At 39.3% G+C, this 27,773-nt stretch overlaps 1 protein-coding gene across 1 annotated transcript; it reads left to right on the top strand.

Moving 5' to 3' along the window:
* On the top strand, positions 1-26,190 carry LOC147653758 (uncharacterized). The gene is made up of 3 exons (XM_086886293.1): positions 1-36; positions 24,699-25,394; positions 25,708-26,190. Exons 1-3 carry the CDS (start codon positions 1-3, stop codon positions 25,903-25,905), a joined length of 930 nt encoding a protein of 309 aa, XP_086742419.1. The 3' UTR covers positions 25,906-26,190.
* The last annotated feature ends 1,583 nt before the right edge of the window (positions 26,191-27,773 follow it).

Genomic DNA, 27,773 nt, shown 5'->3' with positions numbered 1-27,773 from the left:
ATGCTTTCTGCTGGTATTCTCGCCAAGAGCCACAGAGTGCTTAACTCAGGAGCTCTGAGAATGGAAGCGCAAGAAGCGTTCCGCATTTGGTGGGATATTTTTCTAGAATTTGGTCGTGTTTTGAGAAGATTTAGGGAATTTGGTGGGATTTTTCCTGGAATTTTGTTGGATATTGAGGAGATTTTGTGAGATGTTTGTGGAACTTTGAGGGACTTTTCTGGAATTTGGTGAGATTTTGTAGAGAACTGATGAATTATCAGGGATTTTTCATGTATTCTGTGGGAATTTGTGGAGATTCTGTGGGATTTTTGTGGATTTTGGCCGTGTTTTGAGTCCCCTCAAAACCACATAAATCCTTGAAAAGGTCCACCAAATTCCAGAAAAATCCCACAGAATCTCCACAAATTCCCACAAAATCTAAGAAAAATTCCTCAAAATTCTTCAAGTCTCCTCAGAATCCCACACAATTCCAGAAAAACCCCACAAAATTCCAGAGAAGTCCCACAAAACTCCCTAAATCATTTCAAAACCCTACCAATTCACAGGAATGTCCCACAAAATCTCCACCAATTCCCAGAACATCCCAAAAAATCTCACAAAAATCCCTAAATCTTCTGAAAACTCGACCAAATTCCAGAAACGCCCCATAAAATCAGCACACTTTCCCACAAAATTCAAGAAAAAACACCACAAAATTGCCTAAATCTTCTCAAAACACAACCAAATTCTAGAAAAATATCCCACCAAATCTCCACAAATTCCCACAAAATACATGAGAAATCCCTCAAGATCCCTAAATCGCCTCAATATCCCACAAAATCACACAAAAATCCCACAAAACCTCCACAAGTTTCCACAAAATCTAAGAAAAATTCCTCAAAATTCTTCAAGTCTCCTCAGAATCCCACACAATTCCAGAAAAAACACACAAAATTCCAGAGAAGTCCCACAAAACTCCCTAAATCATTTCAAAACCCTACCAATTCACAGGAATGTCTTACAAAATCTCCACCAATTCCCAGAACATCCCACAAAAATCCCACAAAAATCCCTAAATCTTCTGAAAACTCGACCAAATTCCAGAAATGCCCCATAAAATCAGCACAGTTTCCCACAAAATTCAAGAAAAAACACCACAAAATTCCCTAAATCCTTTCAAAATACCACAAAATTCTTGAAAAGCCCCACCAAATTCCAGAAACATCCCACAAAATTTCCTCAATACCCAACAAAATCCCAGAAAAGTCCCACAAAATTCCCTAAATCTTCTCAAAACACGGCCAAAATCCACAAAAATCCCACCAAATCTCCACAAATTCCCACAGAATACATGAAAAATCCCTGATAATTCGTCAGTTCTCTACAGAATCTCACCAAATTCCAGAAAAGTCCCTCAAAGTTCCACAAACCACCCACAAAATCTCCCCAGTATCCAACAAAATTCAAGAAAAATCCCACAAAATTCTCTAAATCTTCTCAAAACACGGCCAAAATCTAGAAAAATATCCCACCAAATCTCCACAAATTCCCACAAAATACATGAAAAATCCCTCAAGATCCCTAAATCGCCTCAATATCCCACAAAATCACACAAAAATCCCACAAAACCTCCACAAGTTTCCACAAAATCTAAGAAAAATTCCTCAAAATACTTCAAGTCTCCTCAAAACCACACAAAGTTCGTGAAAAGGCCCACCAAATTCCAGAAAAATCCCACAGAATCTCCACAAATTCCCACAAAAATCTAAATCAAATTCCTCAAAATTCTTCAAGTCTCCTCAGAATCCCACACAATTCCAGGAAAAGCCCACCAAATTCCAGAGAAGTCCCACAAAACTCCCTAAATCATTTCAAAACCCTACCAATTCACAGGAATGTCCCACAAAATCTCCACCAATTCCCAGAACATCCCACAAAAATCCCACAAAAATCCCTAAATCTTCTGAAAACTCGACCAAATTCCTGAAACTCCCCATAAAATCAGCACAGTTTCCCACAAAATTCAAGAAAAAACAGCACACAATTCCCTAAATCTTTTCAAAATACCTCAAAATTCCTGAAAAGCCCCACCAAATTCCGAAGATTTTTCCTGGAATTTTATTGGATACTGGGAAGATTTTGTGGGATGTTTGTGGAACTTTGAGGGACTCTTCTGGAATTTGGTGAGATTCTGTAGAGAACTGACGAATTATCAGGGATTTTTCATGTATTCTGTGGGAATTTGTGGAGATTCGGCGGGATTTTTGTGGATTTTGGCCTAGTTTTGAGATTTAGGGAATTTTGTGGGTTTTTTTCTGGAATTTTATTGGATATTGGGAGATTTTGTGGGATGTTTGTGGAACTTTGAGGGACTCTTCTGGAATTTGGTGAGATTCTGTAGAGAACTGACGAATTATCAGGGATTTGTCATGTATTCTGTGGGAATTTGTGGAGATTCTGTGGGATTTTTCTGGAATTTGGTAGAGTTTTGAGAAGATTTAGGGAATTTTGTGTGATTTTTCTGGGATTTTGTTGGATATTGAGGACATTTTGTGGGATGTTTCTGGAATTTGGTGGGGCTTTTCAAGAATTTTGTGGTATTTTGAAAAGATTTAGGGAATTTTGTGGTGTTTTTTCTTGAATTTTGTGGGAAACTGTGCTGATTTTATGGGGCGTTTCTGGAATTTGGTCGAGTTTTCAGAAGTGTTAGGGATTTTTGTGAGATTTTTGTGGGATGTTTGTGGAACTTTGAGGGACTTTTCTGTAATTTGGTGAGATTCTGTAGAGAACTGACGAATTATCAGGGATTTTTCATGTATTCTGTGGGAATTACTGGAGATTTGGTGGGATTTTTCTGGAATTTGGTAGAGTTTTGAGAAGATTTAGGGAATTTTGTGTTGTTTTTTCTTGAATTTTGTGGGAAACTGTGATGATTTTATGGGGCGTTTCTGGAATTTGGTCAAGTTTTCAGAAGATTTAGGGAATTGCGTGAGATTTTTCCTGGAATTTTGTTGGATATTAGGGAGATTTTGTGGGAGGCTTGTGGAACTTTGGGGGACTTTTCTGGAATTTGGTGAGATTCTGTAGAGAACTGACGAATTATCAGGGATTTTTCATGTATTCTGTGGGAATTTGTGGAGATTCGGTGGGATATTTTTCTAGAATTTGGTAGAGTTTTGAGAAGATTTAGGGAATTTTGTGGGATTTTTCCTGGAATTTTGTTGGATACCGGGGAGATTTTGTGGGATGTTTGTGGAACTTTGAGGGACTCTTCTGGAATTTGTTGAGATTCTGTAGAGAACTGACGAATTATCAGGGATTTTTCATGTATTCTGTGGGAATTTGTGGAGATTTGGTGGGATTTTTGTGGATTTTGGCCGTGTTTTGAGAAGATTTAGGGAATTTTGTGTGATTTTTCTGGGATTTTGTTGGATATTGAGGACATTTTGTGGGATGTTTCTGGAATTTGGTGGGGCTTTTCAAGAATTTTGTGGTATTTTGAAAAGGTTTAGGGAATTTTGTGGTGTTTTTTCTTGAATTTTGTGGGAAACTGTGCTGATTTTATGGGGCGTTTCTGGAATTTGGTCGAGTTTTCAGAAGATTTAGGGATTTTTGTGGGATTTTTGTGGGATGTTCTGGGAATTGGTGGAGATTTTGTGGGACATTCGTGTGAATTGGTAGGGTTTTGAAATGATTTAGGGAGTTTTGTGGGACTTCTCTGGAATTTTGTGTGTTTTTTCTGGAATTGTGTGGGATTCTGAGGAGACTTGAAGAATTTTGAGGAATTTTTCTTAGATTTTGTGGAAACTTGTGGAGGTTTTGTGTGATTTTTGTGCGATTTTGTGGGATATTGAGGCGATTTAGGGATCTTGAGGGATTTATCATGTATTTTGTGGGAATTTGTGGAGATTTGGTGGGATATTTTTCTAGAATTTGGTCGTGTTTTGAGAAGATTTAGGGAATTGTGTGAGATTTTTCCTGGAATTTTGTTGGATATTAGGGAGATTTTGTGGGATGTTTGTGGAACTTTGAGGGACTTTTCTGGAATTTGGTGAGATTCTGCAGAGAACTGACGAATTATCAGGGATTTTTCATGTATTCTGTGGGAATTTGTGGAGATTCGGTGGGATTTTTCTGGAATTTTGGTTGTGTTTTGAGAAAATTTAGGGAATTTTGTGTGATTTTTCTGGGATTTTGTTGGGTATTGAGGACATTTTGTGGGATGTTTCTGGAATTTGGTGGGGCTTTTCAAGAATTTTGTGGTATTTTGAAAAGATTTTGGGAATTTTGTGGTGTTTTTTCTTGAATTTTGTGGGAAACTGTGCTGATTTTATGGGGCGTTTCTGGAATTTGGTCGAGTTTTCAGAAGTGTTAGGGATTTTTGTGAGATTTTTGTGGGATGTTTGTGGAACTTTGAGGGACTTTTCTGTAATTTGGTGAGATTCTGTAGAGAACTGACGAATTATCAGGGATTTTTCATGTATTCTGTGGGAATTTCTGGAGATTTGGTGGGATTTTTCTGGAATTTGGTAGAGTTTTGAGAAGATTTAGGGAATTTTGTGTTGTTTTTTCTTGAATTTTGTGGGAAACTGTGCTGATTTTATGGGGCGTTTCTGGAATTTGGTCAAGTTTTCAGAAGATTTAGGGAATTGTGTGAGATTTTTCCTGGAATTTTGTTGGATATTAGGGAGATTTTGTGGGAGGCTTGTGGAACTTTGGGGGACTTTTCTGGTATTTGGTGAGATTCTGTAGAGAACTGACGAATTATCAGGGATTTTTCATGTATTCTGTGGGAATTTGTGGAGATTTGGTGGGATTTTTGTGGATTTTGGCCGTGTTTTGAGAAGATTTAGGGAATTTTGTGTGATTTTTCTGGGATTTTGTTGGATATTGAGGACATTTTGTGGGATGTTTCTGGAATTTGGTGGGGCTTTTCAAGAATTTTGTGGTATTTTGAAAAGATTTTGGGAATTTTGTGATGTTTTTTCTTGAATTTTGTGGGAAACTGTGCTGATTTTATGGGGCGTTTCTGGAATTTGGTCGAGTTTTCAGAAGATTTAGGGATTTTTGTGGGATTTCTGTGGGATGTTCTGGGAATTGGTGGAGATTTTGTGGGACATTCCTGTGAATTGGTAGGGTTTTGAAATGATTTAGGGAGTTTTGTGGGACTTCTCTGGAATTTTGTGTGTTTTTTCTGGAATTGTGTGGGATTCTGAGGAGACTTGAAGAATTTTGAGGAATTTTTCTTAGATTTTGTGGAAACTTGTGGAGGTTTTGGGTGATTTTTGTGGGATTTTGTGGGATATTGAGGCGATTTAGGGATCTTGAGGGATTTTTCATGTATTTTGTGGGAATTTGTGGAGATTTGGTGGGATATTTTTCTAGAATTTGGTCGTGTTTTGAGAAGATTTAGGGAATTTTGTGGGATTTTTTCTGGAATTTTGTTGGATACTGGGGAGATTTTGTGGGATGTTTGTGGAACTTTGAGGGACTTTTCTGGAATTTGGTGAGATTCTGTAGAGAACTGACAAATTATCAGGGATTTTTCATGTATTCTGTGGGAATTTGTGGAGATTCGGTGGGATTTTTGAGGATTTTGGCCGTGTTTTGAGAAGATTTAGGGAATTTTGTGTGATTTTTCTGGGATTTTGTTGGATATTGAGGACATTTTGTGGGATGTTTGTGGAACTTTGAGGGACATTTCAGGAATTTGGTGAGATTCTGTAGAGAACTGACGAATTATCAGGGATTTTTCATGTATTCTCTGGGAATTTGTGGAGATTTGGTGGGATTTTTCTGGAATTTTGGTTGTGTTTTGAGGAAATTTAGGGAATTTTGTGTGATTTTTCTGGGATTTTGTTGGGTATTGAGGACATCTTGTGGGATGTTTCTGGAATTTGGTGGGGCTTTTCAAGAATTTTGTGGTATTTTGAAAAGATTTAGGGAATTTTGTGGTGTTTTTTCTTGAATTTTGTGGGAAACTGTGCTGATTTTATGGGGCGTTTCTGGAATTTGGTCGAGTTTTCAGAAGATTTAGGGATTTTTGTGGGATTTCTGTGGGATGTTCTGGGAATTGGTGGAGATTTTTTGGGACATTCCTGTGAATTGGTAGGGTTTTGAAATGATTTAGGGAGTTTTGTGGGACTTCTCTGGAATTTTGTGTGTTTTTTATGGAATTGTGTGGGATTCTGAGGAGACTTGAAGAATTTTGAGGAATTTTTCTTAGATTTTGTGGAAACTTGTGGAGGTTTTGTGGGATTTTTGTGTGATTTTGTGGGATATTGAGGCGATTTAGGGATCTTGAGGGATTTCTCATGTATTTTGTGGGAATTTGTGGAGATTTGGTGGGATATTTTTCTAGAATTTGGTTGTGTTTTGAGAAGATTTAGGGAATTTTGTGGGATTTTTCCTGGAATTTTGTTGGATATTAGGTAGAATTTGTGGGATGTTTGTGGAACTTTGAGGGACTTTTCTGGAATTTGGTGAGATTCTGTAGAGAACTGACGAATTATCAGGGATTTTTCATGTATTCTCTGGGAATTTGTGGAGATTTGGTGGGATTTTTCTGGAATTTGGCCGTGTTTTGAGAAGATTTAGAGAATTTTGTGGGATTTTTCTTGAATTTTGTTGGATATTGAGGAGATTTTGTGGGATGTTTGTGGAACTTTGAGGGACTTTTCTGGAATTTGGTGAGATTCTGTAGAGAACTGACGAATTATCAGGGATTTTTCATGTATTCTGTGGGAATTTGTGGAGATTCGGTGGGATTTTTCTGGAATTTTGGTTGTGTTTTGAGAAAATTTAGGGAATTTTGTGGGATTTTTCTGGGATTTTGTTGGGTATTGGGGACATTTTTTGGGATGTTTCTGGAATTTGGTGGGGCTTTTCAAGAATTTTGTGGTATTTTGAAAAGGTTTAGGGAATTTTGTGGTGTTTTTTCTTGAATTTTGTGGGAAACTGTGCTGATTTTATGGGGCGTTTCTGGAATTTGGTCGAGTTTTCAGAAGATTTAGGGATTTTTGTGGGATTTCTGTGGGATGTTCTGGGAATTGGTGGAGATTTTGTGGGACATTCCTGTGAATTGGTAGGGTTTTGAAATGATTTAGGGAGTTTTGTGGGACTTCTCTGGAATTTTGTGGGGTTTTTCTGGAATTGTGTGGGATTCTGAGGAGACTTGAAGAATTTTGAGGAATTTGATTTAGATTTTTGTGGGAATTTGTGAAGATTCTGTGGGATTTTTCTGGAATTTGGTGGGCCTTTTCAAGGACTTTGTGTGGTTTTGAGGAGACTTGAAGAATTTTGAGGAATTTTTCTTAGATTTTGTGGAAACTTGTGGAGGTTTTGTGGGATTTTTGCGTGATTTTGTGGGATATTGAGGCGATTTAGGGATCTTGAGGGATTTTTCATGTATTTTGTGGGAATTTGTGGAGATTTGGTGGGATATTTTTCTAGAATTTGGTCATGTTTTGAGAAGATTTAGGAAATTTTGTGGGATTTTTCCTGGAATTTTGTTGGATATTAGGGAGATTTTGTGGGATGTTTGTGGAACTTTGAGGGACTTTTTAGGAATTTGGTGAGATTCTGTAGAGAACTGACGAATTATCAGGGATTTTTCATATATTCTGTGGGAATTTGTGGAGATTCTGTGGGATTTTTCTGGAATTTTGGTTATGTTTTGAGAAGATTTAGGGAATTTTGTGTGACTTTTCTGGGATTTTGTTGGGTATTGAGGACATTTTGTGGGATGTTTCGGGAATTTGGTGGGGCTTTTCAGGAATTTTGTGGTATTTTGAAAAGATTTAGGGAATTTTGTGGTGTTTTTTCTTGAATTTTGTGGGAAACTGTGCTGATTTTATGGGGCGTTTCTGGAATTTGGTTGAGTTTTCAGAAGATTTAGGGATTTTTGTGGGATTTCTGTGGGATGTTCTGGGAATTGGTGGAGATTTTGTGGGACATTCCTGTGAATTGGTAGGGTTTTGAAATGATTGAGGGAGTTTTGTGGGACTTCTCTGGAATTTTGTGTGTTTTTTCTGGAATTGTGTGGGATTCTGAGGAGACTTGAAGAATTTTGAGGAATTTTTCTTAGATTTTGTGGAAACTTGTGGAGGTTTTGTGGGATTTTTGTGTGATTTTGTGGGATATTGAGGCGATTTAGGGATCTTGAGGGATTTCTCATGTATTTTGTGGGAATTTGTGGAGATTTGGTGGGATATTTTTCTAGAATTTGGTCGTGTTTTGAGAAGATTTAGGGAATTTTGTGGGATTTTTTCTGGAATTTTATTGGATATTGGGAGATTTTGTGGGATGTTTGTGGAACTTTGAGGGACTCTTCTGGAATTTGGTGAGATTCTGTAGAGAACTGATGAATTATCAGGGATTTGTCATGTATTCTGTGGGAATTTGTGGAGATTCTGTGGGATTTTTCTGGAATTTGGTAGAGTTTTGAGAAGATTTAGGGAATTTTGTGTGATTTTTCTGGGATTTTGTTGGATATTGAGGACATTTTGTGGGATGTTTCTGGAATTTGGTGGGGCTTTTCAAGAATTTTGTGGTATTTTGAAAAGATTTAGGGAATTTTGTGGTGTTTTTTCTTGAATTTTGTGGGAAACTGTGCTGATTTTATGGGGCGTTTCTGGAATTTGGTCGAGTTTTCAGAAGTGTTAGGGATTTTTGTGAGATTTTTGTGGGATGTTTGTGGAACTTTGAGGGACTTTTCTGTAATTTGGTGAGATTCTGTAGAGAACTGACGAATTATCAGGGATTTTTCATGTATTCTGTGGGAATTACTGGAGATTTGGTGGGATTTTTCTGGAATTTGGTAGAGTTTTGAGAAGATTTAGGGAATTTTGTGTTGTTTTTTCTTGAATTTTGTGGGAAACTGTGATGATTTTATGGGGCGTTTCTGGAATTTGGTCAAGTTTTCAGAAGATTTAGGGAATTGCGTGCGATTTTTCCTGGAATTTTGTTGGATATTAGGGAGATTTTGTGGGAGGCTTGTGGAACTTTGGGGGACTTTTCTGGAATTTGGTGAGATTCTGTAGAGAACTGACGAATTATCAGGGATTTTTCATGTATTCTGTGGGAATTTGTGGAGATTCGGTGGGATATTTTTCTAGAATTTGGTAGAGTTTTGAGAAGATTTAGGGAATTTTGTGGGATTTTTCCTGGAATTTTGTTGGATACCGGGGAGATTTTGTGGGATGTTTGTGGAACTTTGAGGGACTCTTCTGGAATTTGTTGAGATTCTGTAGAGAACTGACGAATTATCAGGGATTTTTCATGTATTCTGTGGGAATTTGTGGAGATTTGGTGGGATTTTTGTGGATTTTGGCCGTGTTTTGAGAAGATTTAGGGAATTTTGTGTGATTTTTCTGGGATTTTGTTGGATATTGAGGACATTTTGTGGGATGTTTCTGGAATTTGGTGGGGCTTTTCAAGAATTTTGTGGTATTTTGAAAAGGTTTAGGGAATTTTGTGGTGTTTTTTCTTGAATTTTGTGGGAAACTGTGCTGATTTTATGGGGCGTTTCTGGAATTTGGTCGAGTTTTCAGAAGATTTAGGGATTTTTGTGGGATTTTTGTGGGATGTTCTGGGAATTGGTGGAGATTTTGTGGGACATTCGTGTGAATTGGTAGGGTTTTGAAATGATTTAGGGAGTTTTGTGGGACTTCTCTGGAATTTTGTGGGGTTTTTCTGGAATTGTGTGGGATTCTGAGGAGACTTGAAGAATTTTGAGGAATTTTTCTTAGATTTTGTGGAAACTTGTGGAGGTTTTGTGTGATTTTTGTGCGATTTTGTGGGATATTGAGGCGATTTAGGGATCTTGAGGGATTTATCATGTATTTTGTGGGAATTTGTGGAGATTTGGTGGGATATTTTTCTAGAATTTGGTCGTGTTTTGAGAAGATTTAGGGAATTGTGTGAGATTTTTCCTGGAATTTTGTTGGATATTAGGGAGATTTTGTGGGATGTTTGTGGAACTTTGAGGGACTTTTCTGGAATTTGGTGAGATTCTGCAGAGAACTGACGAATTATCAGGGATTTTTCATGTATTCTGTGGGAATTTGTGGAGATTCGGTGGGATTTTTCTGGAATTTTGGTTGTGTTTTGAGAAAATTTAGGGAATTTTGTGTGATTTTTCTGGGATTTTGTTGGGTATTGAGGACATTTTGTGGGATGTTTCTGGAATTTGGTGGGGCTTTTCAAGAATTTTGTGGTATTTTGAAAAGATTTTGGGAATTTTGTGGTGTTTTTTCTTGAATTTTGTGGGAAACTGTGCTGATTTTATGGGGCGTTTCTGGAATTTGGTCGAGTTTTCAGAAGTGTTAGGGATTTTTGTGAGATTTTTGTGGGATGTTTGTGGAACTTTGAGGGACTTTTCTGTAATTTGGTGAGATTCTGTAGAGAACTGACGAATTATCAGGGATTTTTCATGTATTCTGTGGGAATTTCTGGAGATTTGGTGGGATTTTTCTGGAATTTGGTAGAGTTTTGAGAAGATTTAGGGAATTTTGTGTTGTTTTTTCTTGAATTTTGTGGGAAACTGTGCTGATTTTATGGGGCGTTTCTGGAATTTGGTCAAGTTTTCAGAAGATTTAGGGAATTGTGTGAGATTTTTCCTGGAATTTTGTTGGATATTAGGGAGATTTTGTGGGAGGCTTGTGGAACTTTGGGGGACTTTTCTGGTATTTGGTGAGATTCTGTAGAGAACTGACGAATTATCAGGGATTTTTCATGTATTCTGTGGGAATTTGTGGAGATTTGGTGGGATTTTTGTGGATTTTGGCCGTGTTTTGAGAAGATTTAGGGAATTTTGTGTGATTTTTCTGGGATTTTGTTGGATATTGAGGACATTTTGTGGGATGTTTCTGGAATTTGGTGGGGCTTTTCAAGAATTTTGTGGTATTTTGAAAAGATTTTGGGAATTTTGTGATGTTTTTTCTTGAATTTTGTGGGAAACTGTGCTGATTTTATGGGGCGTTTCTGGAATTTGGTCGAGTTTTCAGAAGATTTAGGGATTTTTGTGGGATTTCTGTGGGATGTTCTGGGAATTGGTGGAGATTTTGTGGGACATTCCTGTGAATTGGTAGGGTTTTGAAATGATTTAGGGAGTTTTGTGGGACTTCTCTGGAATTTTGTGTGTTTTTTCTGGAATTGTGTGGGATTCTGAGGAGACTTGAAGAATTTTGAGGAATTTTTCTTAGATTTTGTGGAAACTTGTGGAGGTTTTGGGTGATTTTTGTGGGATTTTGTGGGATATTGAGGCGATTTAGGGATCTTGAGGGATTTTTCATGTATTTTGTGGGAATTTGTGGAGATTTGGTGGGATATTTTTCTAGAATTTGGTCGTGTTTTGAGAAGATTTAGGGAATTTTGTGGGATTTTTTCTGGAATTTTGTTGGATACTGGGGAGATTTTGTGGGATGTTTGTGGAACTTTGAGGGACTTTTCTGGAATTTGGTGAGATTCTGTAGAGAACTGACAAATTATCAGGGATTTTTCATGTATTCTGTGGGAATTTGTGGAGATTCGGTGGGATTTTTGAGGATTTTGGCCGTGTTTTGAGAAGATTTAGGGAATTTTGTGTGATTTTTCTGGGATTTTGTTGGATATTGAGGACATTTTGTGGGATGTTTGTGGAACTTTGAGGGACATTTCAGGAATTTGGTGAGATTCTGTAGAGAACTGACGAATTATCAGGGATTTTTCATGTATTCTCTGGGAATTTGTGGAGATTTGGTGGGATTTTTCTGGAATTTTGGTTGTGTTTTGAGGAAATTTAGGGAATTTTGTGTGATTTTTCTGGGATTTTGTTGGGTATTGAGGACATCTTGTGGGATGTTTCTGGAATTTGGTGGGGCTTTTCAAGAATTTTGTGGTATTTTGAAAAGATTTAGGGAATTTTGTGGTGTTTTTTCTTGAATTTTGTGGGAAACTGTGCTGATTTTATGGGGCGTTTCTGGAATTTGGTCGAGTTTTCAGAAGATTTAGGGATTTTTGTGGGATTTCTGTGGGATGTTCTGGGAATTGGTGGAGATTTTTTGGGACATTCCTGTGAATTGGTAGGGTTTTGAAATGATTTAGGGAGTTTTGTGGGACTTCTCTGGAATTTTGTGTGTTTTTTATGGAATTGTGTGGGATTCTGAGGAGACTTGAAGAATTTTGAGGAATTTTTCTTAGATTTTGTGGAAACTTGTGGAGGTTTTGTGGGATTTTTGTGTGATTTTGTGGGATATTGAGGCGATTTAGGGATCTTGAGGGATTTCTCATGTATTTTGTGGGAATTTGTGGAGATTTGGTGGGATATTTTTCTAGAATTTGGTTGTGTTTTGAGAAGATTTAGGGAATTTTGTGGGATTTTTCCTGGAATTTTGTTGGATATTAGGTAGAATTTGTGGGATGTTTGTGGAACTTTGAGGGACTTTTCTGGAATTTGGTGAGATTCTGTAGAGAACTGACGAATTATCAGGGATTTTTCATGTATTCTCTGGGAATTTGTGGAGATTTGGTGGGATTTTTCTGGAATTTGGCCGTGTTTTGAGAAGATTTAGAGAATTTTGTGGGATTTTTCTTGAATTTTGTTGGATATTGAGGAGATTTTGTGGGATGTTTGTGGAACTTTGAGGGACTTTTCTGGAATTTGGTGAGATTCTGTAGAGAACTGACGAATTATCAGGGATTTTTCATGTATTCTGTGGGAATTTGTGGAGATTCGGTGGGATTTTTCTGGAATTTTGGTTGTGTTTTGAGAAAATTTAGGGAATTTTGTGGGATTTTTCTGGGATTTTGTTGGGTATTGGGGACATTTTTTGGGATGTTTCTGGAATTTGGTGGGGCTTTTCAAGAATTTTGTGGTATTTTGAAAAGGTTTAGGGAATTTTGTGGTGTTTTTTCTTGAATTTTGTGGGAAACTGTGCTGATTTTATGGGGCGTTTCTGGAATTTGGTCGAGTTTTCAGAAGATTTAGGGATTTTTGTGGGATTTCTGTGGGATGTTCTGGGAATTGGTGGAGATTTTGTGGGACATTCCTGTGAATTGGTAGGGTTTTGAAATGATTTAGGGAGTTTTGTGGGACTTCTCTGGAATTTTGTGGGGTTTTTCTGGAATTGTGTGGGATTCTGAGGAGACTTGAAGAATTTTGAGGAATTTGATTTAGATTTTTGTGGGAATTTGTGAAGATTCTGTGGGATTTTTCTGGAATTTGGTGGGCCTTTTCAAGGACTTTGTGTGGTTTTGAGGAGACTTGAAGAATTTTGAGGAATTTTTCTTAGATTTTGTGGAAACTTGTGGAGGTTTTGTGGGATTTTTGCGTGATTTTGTGGGATATTGAGGCGATTTAGGGATCTTGAGGGATTTTTCATGTATTTTGTGGGAATTTGTGGAGATTTGGTGGGATATTTTTCTAGAATTTGGTCATGTTTTGAGAAGATTTAGGAAATTTTGTGGGATTTTTCCTGGAATTTTGTTGGATATTAGGGAGATTTTGTGGGATGTTTGTGGAACTTTGAGGGACTTTTTAGGAATTTGGTGAGATTCTGTAGAGAACTGACGAATTATCAGGGATTTTTCATATATTCTGTGGGAATTTGTGGAGATTCTGTGGGATTTTTCTGGAATTTTGGTTATGTTTTGAGAAGATTTAGGGAATTTTGTGGGACTTTTCTGGGATTTTGTTGGGTATTGAGGACATTTTGTGGGATGTTTCGGGAATTTGGTGGGGCTTTTCAGGAATTTTGTGGTATTTTGAAAAGATTTAGGGAATTTTGTGGTGTTTTTTCTTGAATTTTGTGGGAAACTGTGCTGATTTTATGGGGCGTTTCTGGAATTTGGTTGAGTTTTCAGAAGATTTAGGGATTTTTGTGGGATTTCTGTGGGATGTTCTGGGAATTGGTGGAGATTTTGTGGGACATTCCTGTGAATTGGTAGGGTTTTGAAATGATTGAGGGAGTTTTGTGGGACTTCTCTGGAATTTTGTGTGTTTTTTCTGGAATTGTGTGGGATTCTGAGGAGACTTGAAGAATTTTGAGGAATTTTTCTTAGATTTTGTGGAAACTTGTGGAGGTTTTGTGGGATTTTTGTGTGATTTTGTGGGATATTGAGGCGATTTAGGGATCTTGAGGGATTTCTCATGTATTTTGTGGGAATTTGTGGAGATTTGGTGGGATATTTTTCTAGAATTTGGTCGTGTTTTGAGAAGATTTAGGGAATTTTGTGGGATTTTTCCTGGAATTTTGTTGGATATTAGGGAGAATTTGTGGGATGTTTGTGGAACTTTGAGGGACTTTTCTGGAATTTGGTGAGATTCTGTAGAGAACTGACGAATTATCAGGGATTTTTCATGTATTCTGTGGGAATTTGTGGAGATTCGGTGGGATTTTTCTGGAATTTTGGTTGTGTTTTGAGAAAATTTAGGGAATTTTGTGGGATTTTTCTGGGATTTTGTTGGGTATTGGGGACATCTTGTGGGATGTTTCTGGAATTTGGTGGGGCTTTTCAAGAATTTTGTGGTATTTTGAAAAGATTTAGGGAATTTTGTGGTGTTTTTTCTTGAATTTTGTGGGAAACTGTGCTGATTTTATGGGGCGTTTCTGGAATTTGGTCGAGTTTTCAGAAGATTTAGGGATTTTTGTGGGATTTTTGTGGGATGTTCTGGGAATTGGTGGAGATTTTGTGGGACATTCCTGTGAATTGGTAGGGTTTTGAAATGATTTAGGGAGTTTTGTGGGACTTCTCTGGAATTTTGTGGGGTTTTTCTGGAATTGTGTGGGATTCTGAGGAGACTTGAAGAATTTTGAGGAATTTGATTTAGATTTCTGTGGGAATTTGTGGAGATTCTGTGGGATTTTTCTGGAATTTGGTGGGCCTTTTCACGAGCTTTGTGTGGTTTTGAGAAGACTTGAAGAATTTTGAGGAATTTTTCTTAGATTTTGTGGAAACTTGTGGAGGTTTTGTGGGATTTTTGTGTGATTTTGTGGGATATTGAGGCGATTTAGGGATCTTGAGGCATTTCTCATGTATTTTGTGGGAATTTGTGGAGATTTGGTGGGATATTTTTCTAGAATTTGGTCGTGTTTTGAGAAGATTTAGGAAATTTTGTGGGATTTTTCCTGGAATTTTGTTGGATATTAGGGAGATTTTGTGGGATGTTTGTGGAACTTTGAGGGACTTTTTAGGAATTTGGTGAGATTCTGTAGAGAACTGACGAATTATCAGGGATTTTTCATGTATTCTGTGGGAATTTGTGGAGATTCTGTGGGATTTTTCTGGAATTTGGTAGAGTTTTGAGAAGATTTAGGGAATTTTGTGGGACTTTTCTGGGATTTTGTTGGATATTGAGGACATTTTGTGGGATGTTTCGGGAATTTGGTGGGGCTTTTCAGGCATTTTGTGGTATTTTGAAAAGATTTAGGGAATTTTGTGGTGTTTTTTCTTGAATTTTGTGGGAAACTGTGCTGATTTTATGGGGCGTTTCTGGAATTTGGTCGGGTTTTCAAAAGATTTAGGGATTTTTGTGGGATTTCTGTGGGATGTTCTGGGAATTGGTGGAGATTTTGTGGGACATTCCTGTGAATTGGTAGGGTTTTGAAATGATTTAGGGAGTTTTGTGAGACTTCTCTGGAATTTTGTGGGGTTTTTCTGGAATTGTGTGGGATTCTGAGGAGACTTGAAGAATTTTGAGGAATTTTTCTTAGATTTTGTGGAAACATGTGGAGGTTTTGGGTGATTTTTGTGTGATTTTGTGGGATATTGAGGAGATTTAGGGATCTTGAGGGATTTCTCATGTATTTTGTGGGAATTTGTGGAGATTTGGTGGGATAATTTTCTAGAATTTGGTCGTGTTTTGAGAAGATTTAGGGAATTTTGTGGTGTTTTTTCTTGAATTTTGTGGGAAACTGTGCTGATTTTATGGGGCGTTTCTGGAATTTGGTCTAAAGCAAGAGAAAAAACCCCAAACAAACACAACCTTTCAGGCAGAGAAAAGATGTGGTTGCTCTTGAAGAAAGCATTTCATTCTGCCTGGAGAAGAACCTGTTGGGAAAAATATTAGCTTTTAGCAAAATGGCACTGTGCTGTTGCACTTGTTCTAGCACTGGGAGAAAGAACAGGCCCGTCTGTAAGGCTCCTGCAGCTCACCCTGGCTGAGGGTCATTGACCACTGAGCACTGCAGGCATCACTGGCAACAACGATGGTGGAAAATGGGGAGGGAGCAGGATAAATAAATGTTTGCCATTGCCTTAGCCAAAAAAACCCCAGACATCAAAAGCAACCCACCCTCAAAACAAAGCTATGAAAATAGTTTGCCTCTGAATTTAAAGAACTTCAATTAACTCTATGATGTCTGCTTTTGGTTCAGCATTCATCAATCTGAATTTGAATATGCACAGGGTAATGAAAGGTAACTGAGGCTTAAAAATCATGTCTATTGACTTGTGCATAGCCTATACTGAAGCACATTAAAAAGCAGCGTTTTGCTTGAAATCTGCACGGTATTAACTTCATTCAGTCTTACACTCACTAGGTAATTAAATACATGAAGAAATAGATTTTTATTTTTTTTATTAAGAATGCATTATTAATTAGGAAGGCATGGCTTTAGCAGAGTCTGCTGATACCAACATTACTCAGCTAAGTTCAAAGTATGAACACAAGAACTTGATGACAGAAGCAATGTTCATCAGAGCCTCAACAAGAAAGTTGCAGTTCCAAGTTTTTCAGATGTCCTACACTTGCTAAGGCACCTCCAGAAAGAGGAGTCAACTGAAAATAGCACAGGAAATTTGAAACCCATTTCTATATTTTTCTTTTTTTTCCTGAACTTTCTTGTGGGCAACAGAAAACTCCCAATATGTGGAATGCAATGTAGTTTTTATGCCAGAGTCATGAGTCATCCCCTCAGTTTCAACCTGATCCAATGCTCACTTGAATCTTGGAAAGGCTCAAATCAGCAAGATGAAATTAAAATTGTATTCATGAAAGGAGCTCTTTACTCTCCATTCCCCTCCCTCCCCCAAATACATCAGCACCAAGTGAGAAAGGCTCGATTTGAAAGATAATTATTACACAATTAAACTTGGACATAGCTAGTTTGCTACAAGTTCCAGCAGACAGCCAAACAAGAGCAGAATCAGAGGTTATCAACCTCAATAGAAATTCCAGCTCATGCTTTCCCCAAAAGCCTCATTTAATTTATCCAGGATTAAAAAATAAAAGAGAAATGAAAAAAAAATCACATAAAAGCATTTCACATAGTATATAGTGAAATACTATCATTTCCACCTGAAATATTCATCATCATTATTATGTTTTTCCATACTAAATTACAAAGTCTCCTGCACCCATCTTCCCAATATCTCATTCTAAGTGCTTGCTTCTTTAATCCCTTAGGAAGCAAAAGGAGCCTCAGGTGTCTCTGGATCAACAGAAACTAAACAACACAGCTTGACAAAGTATATCAAATTGTCAATCAACTCAATAAAGAACTCCCACTCCAGAGATAGCTATCACCAGCTGATGAATTTGGCTAGGGCAGGTTTAGTGAAGAAAAACTAGGTCTTTATTACCAAATCAGTTAGGAGTTGTTCTACCGTACTGCCCGTAGGATGGGAGTACAAACACCATATTCTTCACAGCCTCATCCACAAAGAATTCCACCTTCAAATTAAGGCTGCTTTGGAGTTGGACCAAACCAATGAAAACTCACTCATCAAACACAGTGATGGCAGCATGCTCAGTCTTTGCAATACAAAACTGGCAACTAACAGCACATTCCTGATCACATCTCCAAGGCTGAGTGTACAGAACTGCAGTGGTGGCCAGGCCCTCGCTGACTGCCAAACCTCCAGCCATCATCCCTTCCTCTCACAGCGACAGGGCAGAAAATAACAACAGCAGAAACTAGAAAGCTTAAGCTAAAACCACAAAGGTCATTGATGAAACAGACTGGAGTGCTTTAGAAACTAGCACGCAGATTTAGCTGAAAACAAATCTTATTGATCACCAATTACAATGAATACTTAATTCTATCATTCTGCATTATTATTAGACAGTCAGAGACAGCCAAGCTGACCTCAAGCATGCTGAAGCATCGGGGCCAAGCAGTGCACATCTTCCCAGGAGCTGATTTACCCATCGTTCTCAAGTGAATTCACCTGCACACAGCCCCACCGTACAACTGCTAGGCTGCAAAATAAAAAAATAGCTCTGCTTAAGAGTCAAACCCCAGGACATAGACCATATGAAAGGAAGAATGAAACCTGCAGCATTTGGTTGACCTTCAATGCCCTGAGAAGATGACAAATTTCCCAAGATGAACAAGTGCCCAAAATACAAAGCAAAGGACTGACTTTTAGGGATCAAATGTTAAATAGGCCTGCGAAATTGGAGTTGTTAGGTTGCACAGGAAAGAAGGGAAAAAAGAAAAAACCACCCCAACCCTCAACTGCAATTTTACATCCCTCTTGGAAAATTTGCTTTAATAAGAGAGAGGAATGGATACAATCTTCCCCTCACCTGGAGATTTTAATCAATTCAAGCCATTTCAAATCTGGCAAGAAAGCCCTACCACAGTCCCCATCAAACAACATTGCCTTTCATTTTTGCTTCTCATGACTACTTCAGAGCAGTCTAAATAACAGCAAAGAAGGAAATTCAAGTTGCAATTCAAACACTAAGCTCTGGAATCCCACATTGCCTTCAAACACCTGCATGAAACACTAACTTCATGCTCTATGCTCCCTGCTTTCTTCTAGTTTACTGCACAGTGCATTATTTACATAAAACAGAATTTCTTCTGTGGGAAAGGCTTGCATGGTACTTCAAAGCCTGAATAAATCAGGGACTGCAGCTTGAACTAACAAAAAAATCATCCAAAAAATTCCTTTCAATATCTGCATTGTATTGCCTTATCATGCTACCTGTCTAGCTGAGTTATTCAGGTATCCACACCAGAAATGACAGACAATGTCTCTCTATGATGATGTGATGTTACTTCAAATGAAAAAAAACAATAAATAAAAATCACAGATTAATTTCCCATACAAATGATGACTCACTACTCCCAAATCCTTCCTTATAGCAGGATGCTCACTTCAGTCTGGAAGTCTTCATGTTGCAGCCTGCAGGAATCAGCTTATTTCCTGTCAAGGGCTGGAAAGCCTTACAGGAACTGGTTTTGGTTGAAGAACTTCTCCAAGGTGCTTACCTGTGGGACTTATCCAGGTAAGGGATGTTAGCTCCCTCTTCTTTGAGGTTCAGTGTCCAACCACTCCTACTGCTGGTAAGAAGAACAGAAGAAACATCTGCCCATAGCAAGGACTGCACTGGTGGGCAAAGTCCAAATTCCATCCTTCAGGGAAAAAGAAACAAAGACTGAGGAATTCATGTCTGTTCAAAATTTCATCCTTGACTACTGAAAGCATTGGAAGCACATGTGTATGTTTAAAAATGGAATTGTCCTCATTTAAGAATAAAAATAATTTCATCCCATCACCATTTTTCTTGGTCCAATCCTGAACTGCAGATCCAAACAGCTGAGAAAGCATGGAATAGTCTGCTGGACAGCATTAAAATGAGCAACTCCTGTATCTTCCTAAGATAAGAACACAAATCACAAAGAAAGGCACTCTGAGAAAAAATTTCTTAGAGGAAGACCTCAATTATTTTCCAGCAAGGCAGGTAATATGCATTTGGCTATTTGTTAGAAAAAAAAACAAAAAACAAACCTGTTTTTATACAAGATTTTACTCATATATTAACTATCACATATTTTGCAAAACAAAAAGAGACCACAGCAAAGTAAAATCCCAATTTTTTCCTATATTTAAGCTGTGATAGTATGTCTGAAATGGGAATCCAGAGCCTCACCAGATTAATATCACCACTTGGACCAGAGAATTTGCCATATCCACTTCTTCTGGTTTCGTTCAGTTGGAGCTTCTGTTTGTACAGTGATGATGGCTCTTGAACATTCTGGGATTTAAAGTAGTCCCTGAAGAGATGGCTGACAAAAATATGATGTTACTTTCAAGATGCTTTTTAATTATTTCTACCCTCATCCAGAACCTGCAAACATCTGATCTCCTTCACTATGCTCCAAGCTCATTAAAACTGGAACGCTGAATAAGAATATTCAAAATATTTTGTTTTGCATTGCTAAAGGCACCACTGCAGGTACTTGACTCATCCTTCAGACTGTAAATAAATAAATGAAGTCTAGGACAGGTCAAATAAAGACACTATGTTTTCTGTGTTTTGTTGGGGTTGGTTTTAGAAGACTTAGGAGATTTGAAACAGATCTTTTATTAAGGAATTGTTCCTAAGGGACTTGACTTACAGAAATTAATTTATACTTGGCAGTGCATTTGATTGATTGCAGTTCCTTTTTTTCAAATACAAACCAGCATTTTCACTACCAGGTGTGGTGGTTGGAAATGTTGGGACTGTAGAACACTGCAAGGCTAATTTCTCCTCCAGTCTCCATCATTTTTATGTAGCTCAGCATTTTCTCATCCTTACTGAGATCTGCTGCAAATTTAAAATACCCTAACAGGGCTGAGAGAGTATTGCAACAGTGTTTATCTAGTGTATCATTACAGTTCTTGTTACCCTAATTCCACAGTTCTGAGCAACAACTCTCATTTTATGGGCAGGTAATTGAGCTCTATGATACATGAATTGATTTGCAGGGGAAATACATTAAAACCTGGCTGGAAAAGAAAATTATTCAGGATCTTCACTCTGATTGCCTTTTACAGCTACCACTCTAGGACCACTGAAAGAGCTTACTTTAGCTCATGTCAATGAAGCTACAATTCAGTGTTTGTCCAAAAAATGTTCACATTCTAAAATGAAGGTTACTGTGGTTTCCTGAGTTATAAAGGCAGAATTAAAGATTACTGCAGATTCTTAGATCAGGACCACTTCCCAGCTCAAGAACTATTTAGTGGGAAGAGCCAAGGCAAAAGGCAGCATTCAAGCAAGTGTTGCTGATCAAGTGAGTTATGGGTTCTACATGAAAATGTTAGCAAGGGTGATCCAGTCAGATCTCATGTCTGCCTGTGGTTCAGCACTGCAGCTGCTAACACCCAGAGCACCAGATCCAATCACTCCTGAGGAGCAGGTTTGTTCAAGCAGGCACTGTTGTTTCAGGACCAGTGAAAGACAGGACAGAGACAAAATTGATAGTACTCCCTCAGTGCAAACAGAACTTGCCCTGCGACAAATTTGCTCCTCTCTGGCCCTACTTTTAACATCCCTGCTCTCAAATTCCTATTTTTAGCAGCTTCTCATAAAAGGCATTCTTACTCAGAGAAGTGAATGTTAGAAGTGTTCATTTGAATGAAGCAAACAATTAAGCAACATCTTCCCTAAAGTGATTTTGTAAAAGTTATGGTTTAGTTTTCTTCCTAATTGCTTGGAAAAATCGGATTGGCGCAGGAAATGGGAAGGGTTGGCTAAAAGGAGTCAGCTGATGGGAAGCAGCCAGTAACTCCTGCTGCTGCTGACCTGCTGCAACTCCCAGGTTAAGAGGACAAGTGCCTCATTTGTAATCAAGTCTATATAAAACACAAAAGAGGCAGAAGGACAAACCTGGTTCATAAAGGCAGCAGTCTGTGACCAAAAGCAGCAGAGTCAGCAGCCAGTGTTTCACTCCTGATGAGAGCCCACTTGCAAAAGTTCCACTTGAGTACCTGCTGCAGAGCAGAGGCTGTTCTTCATTGATGTGTCAAACCATGACAGCCATACTTCTGTTGCTATTCAAAGAACAGGGATAAACTCCGGGGTTTGTTAGGTTTTAAATAGTTTCCAATTTCAGGCCTAATAGAAGGCAAAATGGAAAATATCACATGTAATAGGACTTAAAAATAGAAATATGGAAGAACACAATGTTATACTCATGTTACCTATTACTTTTTTCAGCTGAGCAAAGTCTTCACAAACACTATAAATACATATCTTTTTCCCCCAATGAAAATAATAATAAAAAAATCTGTCTTGTAACCTGAAAGAAAAGAGATAAAACCAAAGCAAACCTGATTCTTGTAAACAGAAAATGTTGCTTAAAAATTGAGTTTGGGGAGCATAAATATTTAATTGCCTTGAGCATGTCTTAGGAATTCACATTTACTCAAAATAGTGTCAAGAGCAAACAAAACTGCAAAACAATCTCTTTTAGTAGGAAATACCTTGTGAGAATCAAGTGTTTTCTTATCATCTTTCACTGTTTCACTTGATGTCTGAATCTTCTAACTCCAACTCCTAGAACAGCATCAGTGGGGGAGAGAGACAATGAACACTCCTTCTGTTATTTGACTGACTGCAAGGTTTTGACATGTAGAGTATTAATAAAAATAATTTATTCTCACAGGGTTTTGTCAGAATAACAAGCTGGTAGCTTTAAATATGGTTAAGAAAATTTTATGTATGTTAGGAAAAAACAAACAAAAAGAAACATTTGCAGTAGTAGGACAAAACCATCATAAAAAAGGTATATAGCAGATATACATATTTATATTCATATATATATATCTCCAATTTCCCAAAGCATTGCTCTAAGAATTAGACAAAACTGGCTACAAAATTCAGATTTTTTAGGTTATTTATTGACTGTAAAGTGAATCCTGACTGACAATAAATATCACTGGGGAACATTAATTATTAAATATACATTGTCCAATCTTTAACAAATCAACTTTAGTAAGAACAGTTTTAAATCTAAAAATAAAAACAATTTCCAAGACACTTATTTTAAGTAATTGCACTAAGAAATAGTAAGACCTTATATATAGTTAAATGACTAGCAGCCAACTCACATCATCATAGTAAGAATAATATATATGTACTGCAATTTTAAGTGTTATGACTTCAAGAACTTGTAGTAATAACCAAGCATTACTTGCTAAATAACACAAAATTTGTCTGATTAAGTCTGTTTAAAAGAATATGCAATGGGAATAACTAAGAGCTGAAATTAATGGTGTTAGCTTGTAAAGACAGAAATTTACTTCTTACAAGTAGGAAAACATGCAATATATTCCTATACTTAACACATGTTCGTAGTACAGACATTCCTGTTAATAAATTTCAGGTTAAAATTGACAAATGTGACATGTTCTACTATATGGAATTTCTTCAAGTGGCTGTTGTTCCATCGGACAACACAAACTAAAAAATGTCCTGCCTCTCAGAAATATTATTCTGTTTCTACTCTTTACTTTATTTTTTTATTTTTTTTTTTCACTTTTAGAAAAACACAGATTTTTTTTTTTTTAGTATTAGAAAAATATAGGACAAAAACAAGGCTTAAGTTTTAGATAGGGAAGAGAGAATAAGGAGATGCTTTATAAGCTGAAATATTTTTCTCTTAAAGCTATGGAGATGGACAACCATGTTCTGAAAAAAACTCCTTTAATTCATGACAGAGTATATTGGGAAGCATGGAGTGTTCAAAGTGTGGATTTTGAGTAAAAAGTAGAGTAATTGTGATACAGTGAGGCGCTGGAACAGAGTGGAGTGAAGATTTGAGGCCTTGAGGGCAATGAGAAAACTGTTTTCCTGCGAAGCTCACAGAGACAGATGAAGAGGACTCATGGCCCATACACACCTCAGAGTGATGTGAAATGGGAGGAGTGAACTCATGGCAGATTTCCGGGAAGCTGGCATCAAACAAATAGAAAACTATAACAGAAATATTTTTCTTGTGAGAAACTCCATAGATTAGCAGAAGAAGATTTCTGTTTCTATACAAACACTGATAAAGAGACTCTAGCAAGAATTGGGACTGTTTTAAACACCAAAGTTCCAAAGTCTTTTGTCTCTATCTTGTCATGTGAACAAGGGAATGCTGGGTAGTGCGGGATAAAAGGGTTTTCTGAAAGTTTATTCTGGTGTTCTTATTCTTGTAGTTTTGTGAATAAACTTTCTTTATTCCTTTTAAGTTTTAAGCCTGTTTTGCTCTTGCTCTAATCCATATCTCACAGCAAGAAATAAGTAAGTTTTCTAGTATTTTTTCAGTTACTGCTTTAAAACCACGACAACTGTGTTTTCACCATCACGTCAGATCAGCTCTTGGACTCACAGCTCACCGCAGACCTCGAAACAGGAGGCAAAGATCTGCACCACTTGGCCTTTCAGAACTTCTCACCCATCTATGACCTTTCTGGGGCCAGCTTCACAAAATGAGGGGGAAGCCATTCCAAAGAACACGACCAAGGAAATCACACAGCACTCGGGATTTGTTCCAGGCATCAAATTTTTAATGGATGATGTGAAGTAACACCGAAGCAATTCCTGTCCACAGAAAAAAAGATTTCAAATGGTTTTGTCTCAAGGACAATCACTGGAGGTTGAAAGTTTCTGGGGCTGAAAGTTACATGAGGTCCTCAACACTGAGCAATCAATATCCCCAGAGTCTAAACTGTGAAATTACTACCTGGGCAAGGAGAACATTTTCAGGATTTGCAACTCATCTCAAAGCCTCAGTAGAACTCAACCAGCAGAATTCCCCTGAGATGGCACTGTGCTCTGGAAGCCCTCAAATACTCACTAAAACAGACTTGACTTTCACTAGGACAGCTGCTCATGAAAATCTGGGGTAAAACCTATGGGAAGTGGCCATGTGCACGCATATTCCTTCTTCCCACAGCAGGCACAATCAAATCCTCCTTTGAATGGCCTCCAAGTTGAGCAGCACTCATTGGCACAGCCTCTTCTCCCACAGACAGGCCAGCGAGCAACACGGCAGCGCCAGCCAGGTGGGCAAGGACAAGAGAGAGCAGATGCCAACAAGGCTTGGAAGCTGGGCCAAGGGAGGTTTACGCTGGCCATTGGGAAGAACTTGTGCCCAGCGTGGGCCATCAGATACTGCAATGGCCTGACAGGGGCTGCTGGAGTCATCATTGTGGCACGGGTGCAAGGCAAGCCAGGCCGCAGCGCTCGGGCCCCGCTCTGCTGGCCATGCTTGCCGCCATGGCTCCCAGCTTGGACTCAACATTCTCTCAGGGCTCTCTGCAGCCAGGGCGTTCTGTGCTTCTGTGACATCACAGCCTCTGGGGACGGCACGCTGGCTGGCAACTGTCCCCAGCTGTTGCTGCGCCCCAGTGCCCAGGCACAGCTGCTCGCAGAGAGACGCCCAGAGCCTCGGTGCTGCTGGCAGAGCACTATGGCTGCTCACGGCTCCTCCGCGCTGCTGCAGCTTTACGTGCTGCTGCTCTTGGCTCATCCCCTCGACCCTGTGAGCAAACCTGAGCGCAGCACGGATGCCTCTCCTCTGCTTCTGGAGGATTGTCATCTGGACGAGTCGGACCCTGAGCGCATCCGGTGGGCGGCCAGGACATTCCTGCTCATCGACCTGCTCATCATAGGAATGGCCATGGGATGGTCGCTCGGAAAAAGAATTCAGAGACGCTGGCGAGAGGTGAGGAGGGGGGTGGGGGGTCAGGCAGGCGGGATGGGGCAGACCTTGAGGGCCTCTTGGGCACCCTTTGGCCAATGCCCTGCGGCAGAAGGGGCCTGAGCTCCTGGCTGGGGAATGCGGCCCAGGGGCTGAGCTCCATGGACAGCACCAAGCAGAGGCGGCAGAGCTCTGCCTGCTGCAGCCTCTTCCCCGGGCCAGCCCAGCCCAACTGGGCCCGAGTCTCTGTCTCCCAGGCCAAAGGCAGCCCCACAGGTGCCGGCCCCGCTCTGCCCCTCTGCCTCTTCCATGGGGATCCCTGTGCTTTGCCTTGCAGCGGAATCTCCAGAGCCCTTCGGGCCGTGCGGGGCCCCGCCGCCATCGAAGACAGGGCTGTCCCACGGAGCTGATGCAGCTGCTGATGGACAACCGCGACCTGATGCGGCTGCTCCTTCGCGACAGCCCTCAACCAACCACCAAGATGGCGGCAAAAGAGGGCAGTGACAGGAGACTCCGCACCTCCCCACAGCTCTGACCTCCAGCGTCGCGCTCCAGCTACAGAACCTTACGGGGAACGGGTGACCAGTGCCCAGCCCAGGCACTGCGACGTTCCCCACCTTACAAGTTAGCCACACCCCTGTTGTTGTTCGATTCCCCACCACGTTTCCCCCAAGAAGTTGACCTTTCCCTTAGTGTTCAGTTCTAAACAGTTGAAGCATTGAAGTTTCTTAGCCTTAAGATTCTTACCCCATAGTCTTCTAGTAACGTTGGATTGTAGATTTTAGAAGTAGTCAAGTGAATAAAGTTCACGTTTTCTACACGTTGCTGTGTCATTTTCTTGAGGTTGCACCTGAGACCTGGGGACTCCTTGAGAGATGGCTTTGCATGGCAGCTCCAGACTGCCTGCAATGGAGAGCCCCAGTGCCCCAGCAGGCTTTGCAAGAGCACGGAGGGCAGCGGGAAAGAAGAAGGTGGCCAATATTCACCTGCCTCCAGCTTCCAAGGAAGCTTGCAGTCAAGCCCTGTCTGCCCTTTAGGGGGGACCCTAAAGGCCCCGGCAGGCATCACCATGGCCCCAGGACGGGGGGCTTGCAGCACTCTGGGGCACCAGGAAAGGAGCAGGATCATCCCTGGAAAGCTGTCTGGAGACAAATCCAGAGACGTCTCCCCTGGCATCCAGGCAAGGGCTGAATACAGGCAGGCAATTAGATCCACAGGCTGCCTGGGCTATGGCACCAATCAGTCCTGCTTCATAGATTTCGGGGGGCGGGGTTATACATATATATATATATATATATATATATATACGCATATATGTATATATGTATCTACATCTGTATTTAGTTCTTTGTATTTATCCTGTTGACCCTCAAATAGGATTAGATTTCATTTTCCTACAAAACAAAACATCCGTTTTTTGATTTTTAGGAATCAACCATCTGTGCTCCCACTTTAAATCACTTCTCTCAAACTCATTCTGCATCTTGCTCCTTTCCAGCACCATCAAATACCTCTGTTAAAATACAGAGCATCAGTGGAAGGACGACAATCTTGTTACTTGCTGAAGAAAGTTAACTTGGATGACATACCTGCTTTTAAAAATCCAAGAGGAACAAAACCTACACATCAGCTTTAGAATTTCAAAAGCTGCTTCCTCAACTCTTCCACACCACTTTACTCTTTGGGGACATTCAGCAGCAATACCAAACAAGCACAGAAAAGAAATGGAAGAAGAAATGCAGATAGTCAGCAGCTGACCACCTACCAAAATACATTTTAAATGCAGCTCCAAGTTCTCCAAGAGCAAGTTTGAAGTGTAAATGGAGACACTCACACAAAATTACTACCAGGTGGTACTTTTGGCATTTCCTTGGGCTTTCCTCTTCATTTTTTTTTTATCTCTCACCTAAAGCAAGAGAAAAAACCCCAAACAAACACAACCTTTCAGGCAGAGAAAAGATGTGGTTGCTCTTGAAGAAAGCATTTCATTCTGCCTGGAGAAGAAGCTGCTGGGAAAAATATTAGCTTTTAGCAAAATGGCACTGTGCTGTTGCACTTGTTCTAGCACTGGGAGAAAGAACAGGCCCGTCTGTAAGGCTCCTGCAGCTCACCCTGGCTGAGGGTCATTGACCACTGAGCACTGCAGGCATCACTGGCAACAACGATGGTGGAAAATGGGGAGGGAGCAGGATAAATAAATGTTTGCCATTGCCTTAGCCAAAAAAACCCCAGACATCAAAAGCAACCCACCCTCAAAACAAAGCTATGAAAATAGTTTGCCTCTGAATTTAAAGAACTTCAATTAACTCTATGATGTCTGCTTTTGGTTCAGCATTCATCAATCTGAATTTGAATATGCACAGGGTAATGAAAGGTAACTGAAGCTTAAAAATCATGTCTAAT

The sequence above is a fragment of the Cyanistes caeruleus genome, chromosome 4, assembly GCF_971803275.1.
Source record: "Cyanistes caeruleus chromosome 4, bCyaCae1.hap1.1, whole genome shotgun sequence".
Lineage (NCBI taxonomy): Eukaryota > Metazoa > Chordata > Aves > Passeriformes > Paridae > Cyanistes > Cyanistes caeruleus.
This window is presented reverse-complemented; position numbering and strand designations above follow the sequence as displayed.